Source organism: Mus musculus, chromosome 2 (genome assembly GCF_000001635.26).
Source record: "Mus musculus strain C57BL/6J chromosome 2, GRCm38.p6 C57BL/6J".
In the NCBI taxonomy this organism is placed as follows: Eukaryota; Metazoa; Chordata; class Mammalia; order Rodentia; family Muridae; genus Mus; species Mus musculus.
Genome location: NC_000068.7, coordinates 88,445,429 through 88,458,717, shown reverse-complemented (window position 1 = coordinate 88,458,717; position 13,289 = coordinate 88,445,429). Strand labels below are relative to the sequence as shown.

General features: G+C 35.3%; 1 protein-coding gene across 1 annotated transcript; it reads left to right on the top strand.

Moving 5' to 3' along the window:
- The first annotated feature begins 9,596 nt into the window (after positions 1 to 9,596).
- On the top strand, positions 9,597 to 12,699 carry Olfr1182 (olfactory receptor 1182). Its single transcript, NM_001011535.2, has 3 exons — positions 9,597 to 9,693; positions 10,053 to 10,183; positions 11,750 to 12,699. Exon 3 carries the CDS (start codon positions 11,782 to 11,784, stop codon positions 12,697 to 12,699), a length of 918 nt encoding a protein of 305 aa, NP_001011535.1. The 5' UTR covers positions 9,597 to 9,693; positions 10,053 to 10,183; positions 11,750 to 11,781.
- The last annotated feature ends 590 nt before the right edge of the window (positions 12,700 to 13,289 follow it).

Below are 13,289 nucleotides of genomic sequence, written 5' to 3'. Positions count from 1 at the left end.
TAGTACTCCATTTTGTAAATGTACCACATTTTCTGTATCCATTCCTCTGTTGAGGGACATCTGGGTTCTTTCCAGCTTCTGGCTATTATAAATAAGGCTGCTATGAACATAGTGGAGCATGCATACTTGTTATATGTTAGAGCAAGTTACAGACCATATGAAGCCCAAGAAAAAGAAAGACCAAAGTGTAGCTGCTTTGGTCCTACTTAGAAGAGGGAACAAAATAATTATAGAAGGTAGAAAGAATGAAGGATCTGGGAGGAAGAAAGGAGGGGAAGGTAAAGTGGATCATGATCAGGTGTGGGAGGAGACAAGGAAGAAGTACAGAGGGTCAGAAAATAGAATTGAGGTGTGTAGCAGTAGGGGATGGGAAATGGGGGTAGCCCCTAAAAAGTTTCAGATGCCAGGGATACAAAAGGTTCCCATGATACAATGGGGATACAAAGCAGAGATAGGACCTGTAGAGAGCAAATCCAGTGGTTAGGCATGGCCCCTGGTTGAGAGATGGGGTCACCCACCAATCTCAAAAATATTAACCCAGAATTGCTCCTCTCTAAAGGAAATGTAGTGCAAAGAGTTGATCTGAGAGTGAAGAAAAGTCCATTCAGATATTGCCCCACCTGGAGATCCATCCCATCTGCAGACACTAAACCCAAACACTATTGCTGAAGCCAAGAAGTACTTGCTGATAGGAGCCTGGTATAGCTGTTCCCTAAGAGACTGTCAGAGCCTGACCAATACAGATGAGGATGCTCACAGCCAATCACTGGATTAAGCATGGGGACCCTAATGGAAGAGTTAGGAGAAGGACTGAAGGAGCTGAAAGGATTTCAACCTCATAGGAAGATCAACAATATCAACCAACCAGCCCGTACCCCAGAGCTCTCAGAAACTTAAGCTCCAACAAAAGAGGAAAAAGTATACATGGAGGGACCCATGGCTCCAGCTGTATAAGTGGCAGAGGATTGCCTTATCTGGCATCAATGGGAGGGGAGGTCTTTGGTCTTGTGGAGACTTGATGCCCCAACATAGGCAAATGCTAGGGCAGTGAGGCAATAGTGGGTGGATGAGTCAGGGATCACCCTCAAAGAAGTACAGGAGGGGCAGGATGTTGTAGGGTATTTGTGGAGGGGAAACCAGAATGGGGATTACACTTGAAATGCAAGTAAATAAATTATGCAATACAAAATACAACAACAACAAAAATAAAACAGTGTCATCCTTCTGGGTTGCTATAAAGATTAGTAGATTCGATATAAACAAACAAGTAAACATGTGGCTATCCATTCTTGTGATGATGCTGTGGTGACTCATTGTTGACTCTTCAATCACAGACTCCCCTTTCTTAAGATTTGTATTTCAAGTTGTTTATTTGTTCAATTCTTATATTGTTTTAAATGCAAATTTTCTTTCCCAAGTGCCTTAAATAAATCCATCCTTAATAATCTTAATAGTTTTCCTATGGTGCCCATAAGCCAGAAATGATATTTAATTTTTTTATTAACTATAAAAACCCAATGCATAGTGTCTTGACAAAAGGATCTCAGTAGTGAAGGGAAAACTGAAGCAGAACTCCTGTAAGACTATATTTTCCAGTGATATCAAAATTAGAGAGAAGTCATCATTTGTGATGAAATAAATGAAATCACATTTTCATATTGTGTTTCTATTCTTATATATTTTAAAAATGAGTTCAATATTTTCCTGTGAAACTGAAGGATTTGGAAGACTTGGAGCACATAGGCTTGGCTTCAGGTTCAGGGTCATCTCTAGCTGCTATGTAATAAACAAACAAGTTTTTGTCATGTGTGATGACTGGAACAAAATAAAATTGTTAGGTATTGTGGAGTGAAAAAATGTTTAAAGAAAAATGAGAGAAGGGAGTACTACAGCATATACACCCATGGAAAATTTATAATATAATTCTATTAGCAAAATTGATGCTGAAAGGCACAAAATGCAGACTAAATCTTCACTAAATCTCCCATCATAGAGAAGGACTGGAAGCACTCATTCTGAACTGTTTTCTAGAGGAACAGAAAAATGGAATGTTTTTCCACTGCTTTATAAAAAAATATTTACATTATTTAGACTTATTTTTTTGTGTCACAACATTTTACAGTTGATACTTTTTAAAGTCTCATGAAATGTCATGAAAGAAATACAATAAATCTTATTGGGATGTGTGCATACAAAGATACATGTCCATATCTCTATTTCTAACTCTCCCTTTCTTTTTCTCTATCTCTATCATGTATATAATCTTTATGTATATTTATCTATTTGTATATATTTATATTTATATCTCTATAAATGTATGATCAGATTTGTTAATCACACAGAAAAGAAAATTGACAATCCTGGGGATTCTTTAGAAAACCACCAATGGCCTTTAGGAATAATGCCTATCCTATGTGTCTAATAAGAAAGCAACATTTAGGTTTTCCTTTCACCTTTATTTTTCATGCATCCTCTTCCTCTTTGCCTCTTTCCTATCATTGTTTTAACTGGACAAGTGGGTGTGTGAACTGAAAGGACTCATGTGATGTAAGATTACTACTGTTCAAAAACACAGTGGTCAAGATCCTCACTATGGCATTGACCATCACTGTTCCAGCCATTGTCTCAGGATGTGTACTCCATATAAACACACCTACGTGGTGCACATGTTCTACATGGTGCATGCTGATGACTTTTCCTCTTTAAAAACACCTACCCTGTGTTGTTGTCTGTGGAAAGAAAGCAGAAAACAGATACCAATTCCTCAGCACAGCCTGTATACATTTAGACAGGACAGTGCCTCTAATACTAATGAACTTCTTTGTAAGCTTTGTGTGTATTCATTGAGCCATCCTGTCATCTCTAACACATCCTCTTATTTTTGTTAGGGCATTATTAATCAATTTATTTTTTCTGCACCGAATAAGGCAAGTTTGTGTTGTTCCAGTCTGCACATAGTACAAAAACATATTGTGTTTATTGAACAGCAGCCAGAGAAGACTCAGAACCAGAAACAAAGACTTTGTGCTCGAGGTGTTCTAACCCCTATATCTCTTTGACAGTAAGAGGCAGAAGAATATCATGAGACAATCCAGAGCAAGTTTAAGGAAACGTTAATGAAGTACTGCAGAGTATTTTAAGATTTGAGTGGAATTGTTTTTTGTTTGTTTAGTTGTTTTTTTTTTTTTGTTGTTGTGTTTTTGCCCCTTGTATTAGCTTTTATATCAAAGCTACAAGGTGAATTTTAAACGGAAGACTTATCCCATACCCCAGCCCAACACTGCTCTCATCAGCATCAGATTCTCTCTCAACAGTTTCAGTCAAACTCACTGTCTATCAAAAGGCCCCACACATATTCTTATCGTGACTGCACACTTTACAAATAAATCTGCAAAGTCCAGTCTCTCAGAGAATAGTATACGATAAAGAAACACTATTAACACCTTCTCATCAATGGATAAAATGTGACTGTTCATTTAGGTTTTACAGGAGTTAAAATGAAGATAAGATGATTGTAAATAGGAGAAAAGATAAATAGTTTAATTAGATTTTAAAACTTACCTTTTCTTTGGGAGATAAAGACCGTTTCCAATACATTGCTCGTAATTTACTCTTTCTGTTTTGATTTACTCTGATGATGAATCATGTACAAAATAATCTGCACCATATAAATTGGAGACTCAAGTCTTCACAGTTTAAGTTTTATTTTGTACTCATCTACTCTGGCTTTCAGGTGTAGAAACTATGGACAGAGGAGAAACTCTACAATCCTGTAGAAGAACAGAGTTAGAGTCTACCATGAAGGACTAAAACGATCTCTCTCTCTCTCTCTCTCTCTCTCTCTCTCTCTCTCTCTCTCTCTCTCTCTCTCTCTCTCTCTCCCTCTCTCTCTCTCTCTCTCTCTCCCTCTCTCTCTCTGTCTCTCTCTCTCCCTCCCTCCCTCTCTTTCTCTGTCTCTCTCTGTCTCTGTCTTTCTGTCTCTCTCTCTGTCTCTGTCTTTCTGTCTCTCTCTCTGTCTCTCTCTGTGTCTCTCTCTCTCTCTGTGTCTCTTTCTCTCTGTGTCTCTTTCCTAGGAATATATGAGAAATAAACATCTTTTATTTCCACAAAATATTTATAGGTATATGGTGATATGCACAAATGTCCAGTTCCCAGAGGGACAAAGGCCATGCCCCTTTGCACTCACTCCTGAAGCTCTTGCTAAATGAGTAACTTAACAGAACTTGTACAGTAACATAGCAACTACAGAGGCAATTACCCAGGAAATGTTGTCACAGAAATATTGTTTCCCCTGCATCTTCCTTCTTATTGTAGGGGACATTTGCCATATAACTTACTGACTATTCTGTCCAATAATGCTGTCAAGTCATATTGAAATTTAGACTATGGAAGGAATGCAAGGAATAAGCTTTTTGCATGGCAGGCAAACTCTGAGCCTTATTTGAGATTTCAATATATGTAACATGATTGAGTTTTAGATCTACTGTTTGAATCTAGAGCTGTAGATATATTTCTTAGTAAGGTTCTAATTATAAAAATGTTACCATTATGGTCGGAGATATAACTAAAGTGGAATAATTTACTAGTATGATCAAAGCCATTGATCCAGTTCCCAGGACCACACCCATATATACCCATATACAAATTAGACACATGGATAGTAAAGTATATTAACTTACTATGAATAATTAAATATATTTTATACTAATATGTTATGTTGATGAGATGAATTTAGTAGTTTAAGAAATAAATATTATAGATATTAAGAGTTTGAAATTGGAATAAAAAGAATTAAGTGGACAAAAGCATAAAAGATATTTTTATTTTACTCCAGGTACTTTAACTATAGTTTATATATGATAAAATGAAATATTTTAAAATCCAATGTAGCTAAGTTTTGGAAAAATTAGTGTATTTCCACTACTAGGCTATAAATTAAATTTAATTTATATTTAAAGAGCTAGAATTTGGTCAGTTTGTTTTATCTTCAGTTTAGCAGCTTCATAGATTTTCCTTGATTTTATTTCTTACTATGGAGTCTTATTATATTATCCTTTACTAAGTACTAATATGAAGAAGTTGTTCCAAACTTCTTTAAGTTCTTAAAAACGAATGAGAAATCTCACACCTGCTGCACAAGTGCTCTCAAATCATCCTCTGAGGGTTTAGGCATCCTGATGATGGATTCATGTGGTAAATAATAACTATTCCATCTTAGAAAGTTTGCCTTACACATACATTACTTAAAATGTGATTGCATCCTTACTAGTGCATACAAACATTGTGCCTAACGTGATCTGTAATGCCTGTTAACAACCTGTTATTGCTATATGTATTTCTTACAAGGATGAGGAAAATAGTAAGAGCTTATTTATGTTATCTAAAATTGTTGTGAATGACCACAGAAATGATGTAAGATAAAAATATTTTTAAAATATACAAATGTATATGTCAATATTATTTTTCTTTCTTTAATTACTTTTATATTTCTTCTATGCTTCAACTATTGGGTAATGTCCTGTGCTGCACTATAAAATTTATATACTCTTAAATTCTATATCCATAATAATAAAAAACAATCTAAAATGTCATTGGACCAAATAAAAATATTTAAAGACTACTAATACATGATTTACATGAGGTCAGGTTTACCTAGGAACAAAGCAGGAAATGAAATGAAATAATGACACAGGCTTCAGATTTACAAAGACAAATATTCAAATCAATACTTTGATAAGTCTCCAATTTAATAGATTATTAAAATTATTTACATTCAGGAAAGTTTCTGATTTAAATTAAATTACCTGGTGAAGCTGTATATGTATACTGCACTTGGGAGAATCAGATAAAGAAACAGGTATAATTCCAGATATAGCTTGACTTTTGAAGCTAGATGTGTTGTTGACAGACTGGGTTCCCAGAATCAAGATGACAAAGAGAAGAGATTACATGCTCACTAGCAATAGCCATAGGATATATTCAGAAAATAAACATTTGTTGTATGAAACAACAATAAAAATATATGTATATACTGAAGGCATCTACAACATATTTGTGAAATATGAGAAAAAATCTAGATATTCTTTGTACCTTTTAACTCCTGCTTCACCTGATCTTGGCATAATCAGAGCTACTAGATATTTGCTCTCTTCTTTTAAAATATGTTTTTGACTATATAACTGCTTTTTTCAGTAACAGAATTTGTAAAGACTCATAACTCTTTGTTTTCTCTTATTTTTTAATTAGGTATTTTCTTCATTTACATTTCCAGTGCTATCCTAAAAGTCCCCCATACCCTCCCCCCCCCACTCCCACTTCTTGGCCCTGGCATTACCCTATATTGAGGCATATAAAGTTTGACCAATGTGCCTCTCTTTCCTCTGATGGCCGACTAGTCCATCTTCTGATACATATGCAGCTAGAGACACGAGCTCCGGGGGGTACTGCTTAGTTCATATTGTTATTCCACCTATAGGGTTGCAGACCCTTTTAGCTCCTTGGGTACTTTCTCTAGCTCCTCCATTGGGGCCCTGTGATCCATCCAATAGCTAACTGTGAGCATCCACTTCTGTGTTTGCTAGGCCACGGCATAGTCTCTCAAGAGACAGCTATATTAGGGTCCTTTCAGCAAAATCTTGCTAGTGTATGCAATGGTGTCAGCGTTTGGAGGCTGATTATGGGATGGATCCCCGGATATGGCAGTCTCTAGATAGTCCGTCCTTTTGTCTCAGGTCCAAACTTTGTCTCTGTAAATCTTTCCATGGGTGTTTTGTTCCCAATTCTAAGAAGGGGCAAAGTGTCCACACTTTGGCCTTCGTTCTTCTTCAGTTTCATGTGTTTAGCAAATTGTATCTTATATCTTGGGTATTCTAAGTTTCTGAGTTAATATCCACTTATCAGTGAGGTACATATTGTGTGAGTTCTTTTGTGATTGGTTTACCTCACTCAGGATGATGCCCTCCAGGTCCGTTCATTTGCCTAGGAATTTCATAAATTCATTCTTTTTAATAGCTGAGTAGCACTCCATTGTGTAAATGTACCACATTTTCTGTATCCATTCCTCTGGTGAGGGGCATCTGGGTTCTTTCCAGCTGCTGGCTATTATAAATATGGCTGCTATGAACATAGTGGAGCATGTGTCCTTCTGACCGGTTGGGACATCTTCTGGATATATGCCCAGGAGAGGTATTGCTGTATCCTCTGGTAGTACTATGTCCAATTTTCTGAGGAACCACCATACTGATTTCCAATGTCATGAGCATTGATTTTGTTTTGTTATCTACTAATCTTAAACTGGCTGTCTATGTAGCTATTAAATTAAAGCTATCTGATGGAGCACAGTTGGCTCCTTAGTAGCTCTTGCATCTGGAACTTTCTAGTGGCTACCTCCAGTTCTACATTCCCCACTGCTACACACCTCAGTTCAATTTTCTGACCCTCCTGTCTCAATTCTCCTGTCTCCTCCCATACCTGATTCTGTTGCTTTTTTTCCCTTCCCCTTCCTCTCTCCCTCCCAGATCCTTCCCTCCTTCTATCTTTGGTGATTATTTTGTTCTCCTTTCTAAGTAGGACTGAAGCATGCACACTTTGGTCTTCCTTCTTCTTGGGCTGCATATGGTCTGTAAGATGCTCCAATATATATCAAGGACACATGCTCACTATAGTCATAGCACCCTTATTTATAATAGCAAGAAGCTGGAAAGGATGTTGAAAATGTCCTTCAACAGAGGAATATATACAGAAAATAAGATACATTTACACAATGTAGTACTACTCGGCTATTAAAAACAATAACTTCATGAATTTTTTAGGCAAATGGATGGAACTAGAAAATATTATCCTGAGTGAGGTAACATAGTCACAAAAGAACACACATGGTATGCACTCACTGGTAAGTGGATATTAGACCAAAATCTCAGAATATCCAATATACAATTCACAGACCACATGAATCTCAAGAAGAAGGAAAAACAAAGTGTGGGTGCTTTGGTCTTTCTTAGAAGAGGGAACAAAATACTCACAGGAGTAAATATGGAGACAAAGTATGAAACAGAGACTGAAGGAAAGGGATGCAGAGACTACACCACCTAGGGAACCATACCATATACAGTCACCAAATGCAGACACTATTGTAGATGTCAAGAAGTGCATGCTGATAGGAGCCTGATATAGCTGTCTTCTGAGAAGCTCTGCCAGACCCTGACAAATACAGAGGTAGTTGCTCACAGCCAACCATTGGACTGAGCATTGGAGGACTTAGAGAAAAGACTGAAGGAGCTGAAGTGATTCGCAACCCTATAGAAAGAACAACAATATCAACCAACATTATCCCCCAGAGCTCTCAGGGACTAAACCACCAGCCAGTATGCACATGAAGGGATCCATGGCTCCAGCTGCATATGCAACAGAGGACTGCCTTATCTAGGATCACTGGGAGGGTAGACCCTTGGTCCTGTGGAGACTTAATTCCCCAGAGTAGGTGGATGCTAGGGTGGTGAGGTGGGAGTGGGTGGGTAGGTGGTGGAGAACCTTCTTAAAAGCAGAGAGGAGGGTGAATGGGATAGGGGGTTTGTGGTGGGGAAACCAGTAAGGGGGAAAGTATTTGAAATGTAAATAAATAATGTCATTTATATAATATTTATAATAAAAAAATTCCTAGGAATATTGAATTATTCTTCCCAACTCTCAAAAAATTCCAAGCCAGGAATCTGAAAACACTGAGAAACTTGCTCCCCATCACAATGTGTCATAATTCTTAAATATTTTATTGTTTCTAAATAAATAAGCTTTTTAATTTAGAAAAAAGCAAAAAACCACAAAACAAAAGTATTCCAAGACAAGAACTCCATAACCCCCTAATAGTACCATCAAATTGCGGCCATATCTTCAACAATGAGCCTATTGTGGACACTTCATACTGGAACTGTAACAACCACACACATAGAGACAAGACACTGAAAAAGACACACATACACATACACACAATTTATTGACTTCTTTCATCATCTACCACATTTCAAAGATTATTTTGCTAGTCTTAATTATCAGTGGGAGTAGCAATTAATATGAATTGTAACATTTATTTCTCTGTTCCTTTCCAAATCTCAACACTAAATATTCAGCAAAAGAAGATGGAAAAGTTCATTACTGTTCTGTGACAGCTGACCAAAAATATTCAGATGCAAACCACAGAACTTATAAGAGACTGTCTCTGTTTCCTTTCATGATGTTCTTTGATGAGACTCTGAAGATTTTATCTGTCTCTCTGTCTCTGTCTCTGTCTCTCTCTGTCTCTGTCTCTGTCTGTCTCTGTCTCTGTCTCTCTCTCACACACACATACACACACACACACACACACACACATACATCCACACACGCAATTCCATTTATGTCTCATATCCAGAATCAAGACCCTCCCCCCAAAACTAAAACTCCAATGTTCATTTAAAGATACTTAAGTGTTCTTCATGTTCTTCCAAGAAGGAAATTTCTTTGAGGTCCTTGAGGATCACTGGATCTCAACAATACTATTGCCCTCTGGAGACATCATGCTCAGAGAGTAGCTACTACAAAAGAGAAAAGTAAATTGTAGCTTCAATATTCAAAAGATGCTTGAGAGTGAAGATTACAAATGCTGACAGCTGAAAATTCTGTGCAGTAAACATCACTTACAGAAAGCTTTTAAGGGAAGAGGTAGTCCTACATTCAAATGAAACGATGTTATGATTTCTTTTGTTTGTACTTGGTTATTGTCTTTTTAGAATTTGCTATGTATCTGTGAATATTTAGCTTTGAATATATCTATAAATTGTACTTTTGAAATGTTCTCATCAATCTTTTGTAGACTAAATGTGAAGAATGAATAGCTTTCAAGATGAAGGACAACTTATCTACTGAAGGAATATAGCAGTGTAAATCCATAGATTTTTTAATCTTATTATTCTCAAATAGTATTTAGAATTTTCCATATAGAAAAGAGAAATGTAATCTTGAAAATGTTTTGATTTGTTAAATTTGTCAGGTCTGATTTATAGTCTTCTGTTTCATTTCAGGTGTTCATGGTAAGAAAAATCAGCAAGATGAGCTACCAAGATGGGTAATTGTGTGATGAGGAGTGTTAGACACTAATCAGAAAATCATCCATAAGTCATGTGCAGATAATGTTCATACTGCTCTCTTCTAGGTATTCAATGCTAACTTGTTATTTTTAAGTTGTTAATTCAAGTGTTATCAAAATTTGAACCAATGAGCTTTGAGCCTGTTTTTATTTGTAAGTTTCTTTAATTGCTAGATTTTTGTACTTGATTCCCTTTTTGGAACAAATTTTCTCTAGAAATAAAGCATACATTTCAAATATACAACTGATCTAATTTATTTAAAGAAATGAAACATTTACTATGTTTTGTGATGGTGCTATTTATTGTACACTTTCTTAGGCTAAGTTCTGATATTTCACTGATTAAATGGGAGACAAAGAATTAGGAAGATATTCTTAAAACATGAGACATTTAAGAATTCTTTTGTTAATATAATAAAAAACATCTAAAATTAAAATTTTGAGTAAATATAATTTATAATTATCTCTAAAGTTCTATCTATATATTTAAAGCCTCAAGTAGTCACAGAGGTCACATTTACTAAAATTATAAAATAAGAAAATTAAGGCTCAATACCCTAAACATGGCTTGCAATGAAGGGTAAGATTTGCATAGGGTGTGGTTCCTAAATTAGGAGTGAGGTTCATGTAGAAATTCCTTCTGGCAATCATTTAACTTTTACTAACAAAGAGAGAGGGGAAGTATTTGGTTCTTGCATTTCTCTTGGTCTAATAGCTTAATAATAGAACTTGATAGTGTAGCTTCAGAGAATAATATATGTAAATGTATAGATACGTTCTGAAACAAATACAAACTAATATTTTCACTACAAAGAATATATTTGATTATATAATATCTTCAAATTTGTTGGCTATACATACGCTTGCAGGCTTCAAATTATCTGTGAATTACAGGAATTTTTCCTGACGTGTTTATACACTGTTAATGAATCTGTATTTGCCTAAAATAATCTTTTATACTAATGTGAAGATGGGAAATGCAAACAATTTTTCTTTCTTTTCAAAATCTCCAAAATAAAAAAGTTACTATATTTTTACCTACTTAATTATCTTCAGAACCTAACCCACATAGTATATGTTATAAACTTAAATAAGTGATTCTCATTTAACTTTCAACCATCTTATTTGATGGAATATTTCTCATCAGTCATATAATTCTCATTTTAAAAATTTTAAAAGTCACAAATATTTTCCTATAGAGAAATTGAGTTTGCTACTCTATTTTATGTCAGAGAGACATAAAATCCTACTAAGATACATAACTGTTTTGAATAAAATGTGCAACTGAAAGCATAAATAAGATGTATTCTCCACATTATATTATATTATTTTCCTGTTTCAAAATTTGGCACACAAAAGAAGCACATTTACTTTTTATTGGAAAATTGTAATGATAATTTATATTTTAACAAATAAAAGATTTTCTTGATATTACTATTAAGATATATTAATAGGGATAATAAATAATTAACTATTTGAAACAGAAAAATCCAATTTTCAAATACCAAGGAATTTATACTGACTTATAAATTATCAACTAGTGTATTTTATAATAGTTTCCAATATTTGTTTACAATGCTTACATAGTTGTGATTACATTGAAAATAATTTATCTAAATCTTTTTCCCATAGATATTCAATTATCCTTGTATAGACAATAATAAATGGAATGCCAGAGGAACATATCAGAATTTCTTCTTATGGGGCTATCTTCCAAGCAGAACACTGAAGTATTTTGCTTCATGTTCTTCTTATTCTGCTACTTTACCATCTTGTCTTGGAATCTCCTGATCCTTTTCTCAATTAGGTGCAGTTCTCTGTTCAACCAACCTATGTACTATTTCCTCAGTCATTTAGCATCTATGGACATCTGCTATACCTCCTGTGTGACACCCAAATTGATTGGGGATCTGCTAGCCGAAAGAAAAACTATCTCATATACAGACTGCATGCTACAGGTCTTTGCCATGCACTTCTTTGGAATGATTGAAACCTTAATCCTGACAGTCATGGCTTTTGACCGCTGTGTGGCCATCTGCAAGCCTCTCCACTACATGGTCATCATGAGCAGAAACAGATGCCATGTTTTTATCTGGGCTTCCTGGGTTGGTGGTGTTGCCCACTCCTTTCCCCAGGTTATGATGCTAGTCTGTTTGCCCTTCTGTGGACCCAATGAAATAGACCACTACTTCTGTGATGTTTTCCCTTTGCTGAAAATTGCTTGCACTGATACCTACATCATTGGTGTCCTCATGGTTGCCAATTCAGGAATGGTTGCCTCTGTTATCTTTGTTCTCTTGTTTGGTTCATATGTAGTTATACTGTTCACATTAAGGAATTACTCAGCAGAAGGGAGACGCAAAGCTCTTTCAACCTGTGGGTCCCACATCTCTGTTGTTATTTTATTCTTTGGATCTACCATCTTTGCCTACCTTAGACCTCCTACCACTTTCCCTGAAGACAAAATCTTTGCACTGTTTTACACTATCATTGCTCCTATGTTCAACCCCCTCATATATACTCTAAGAAATAAAGAGATGAAGACTGCCATAAAGAAGGTTTGGTGTCAGATGTCATTTTAAGGACAAAAACACAATTAATTTGCTTTATTAACAGAATGTTAAAACACTGTACAACTATTTAACTCACTTTATCATCAAGAGGAACAATTAGTTTCTCAACTGTTCCAAATTTTGTTCATTCATAATTAGCAAAAATGAGACTATGAAGAATAATTACTAACAAATATTTTAAAACTTTGCAACCTAGTAAGAAAATGAACATTGAAATTATTCTGGGTTAAAGAAATGATTTTTATATTACACAATTATTTTCTGTATCAATTTACTATTATTAGCTCCTTGACTTGATTTATTTCATGATGATAAATATTTTTCAAGAACAATTTAGAAATAGATTCAAACTGTCTTCAGAAGAAGTGCTATAGTAATGAACTTTGTATTGTGACCAGATTTGTAAATAACCCTCATATGATGATGAGTCTCTGAAACAAATCATTCTGTGAAAGGTGGAAAAAGAGAGAGAATTTGAGTGATTCTGACAACAAATGCTCATCTTGAATTCACCTGAGAGCTGCTAGCTTGCCTACTTATAAATATCAGTAGCTTTATGAGAGGTCCCAATTATTGGCACTAACAGTGACTTTAAGGAT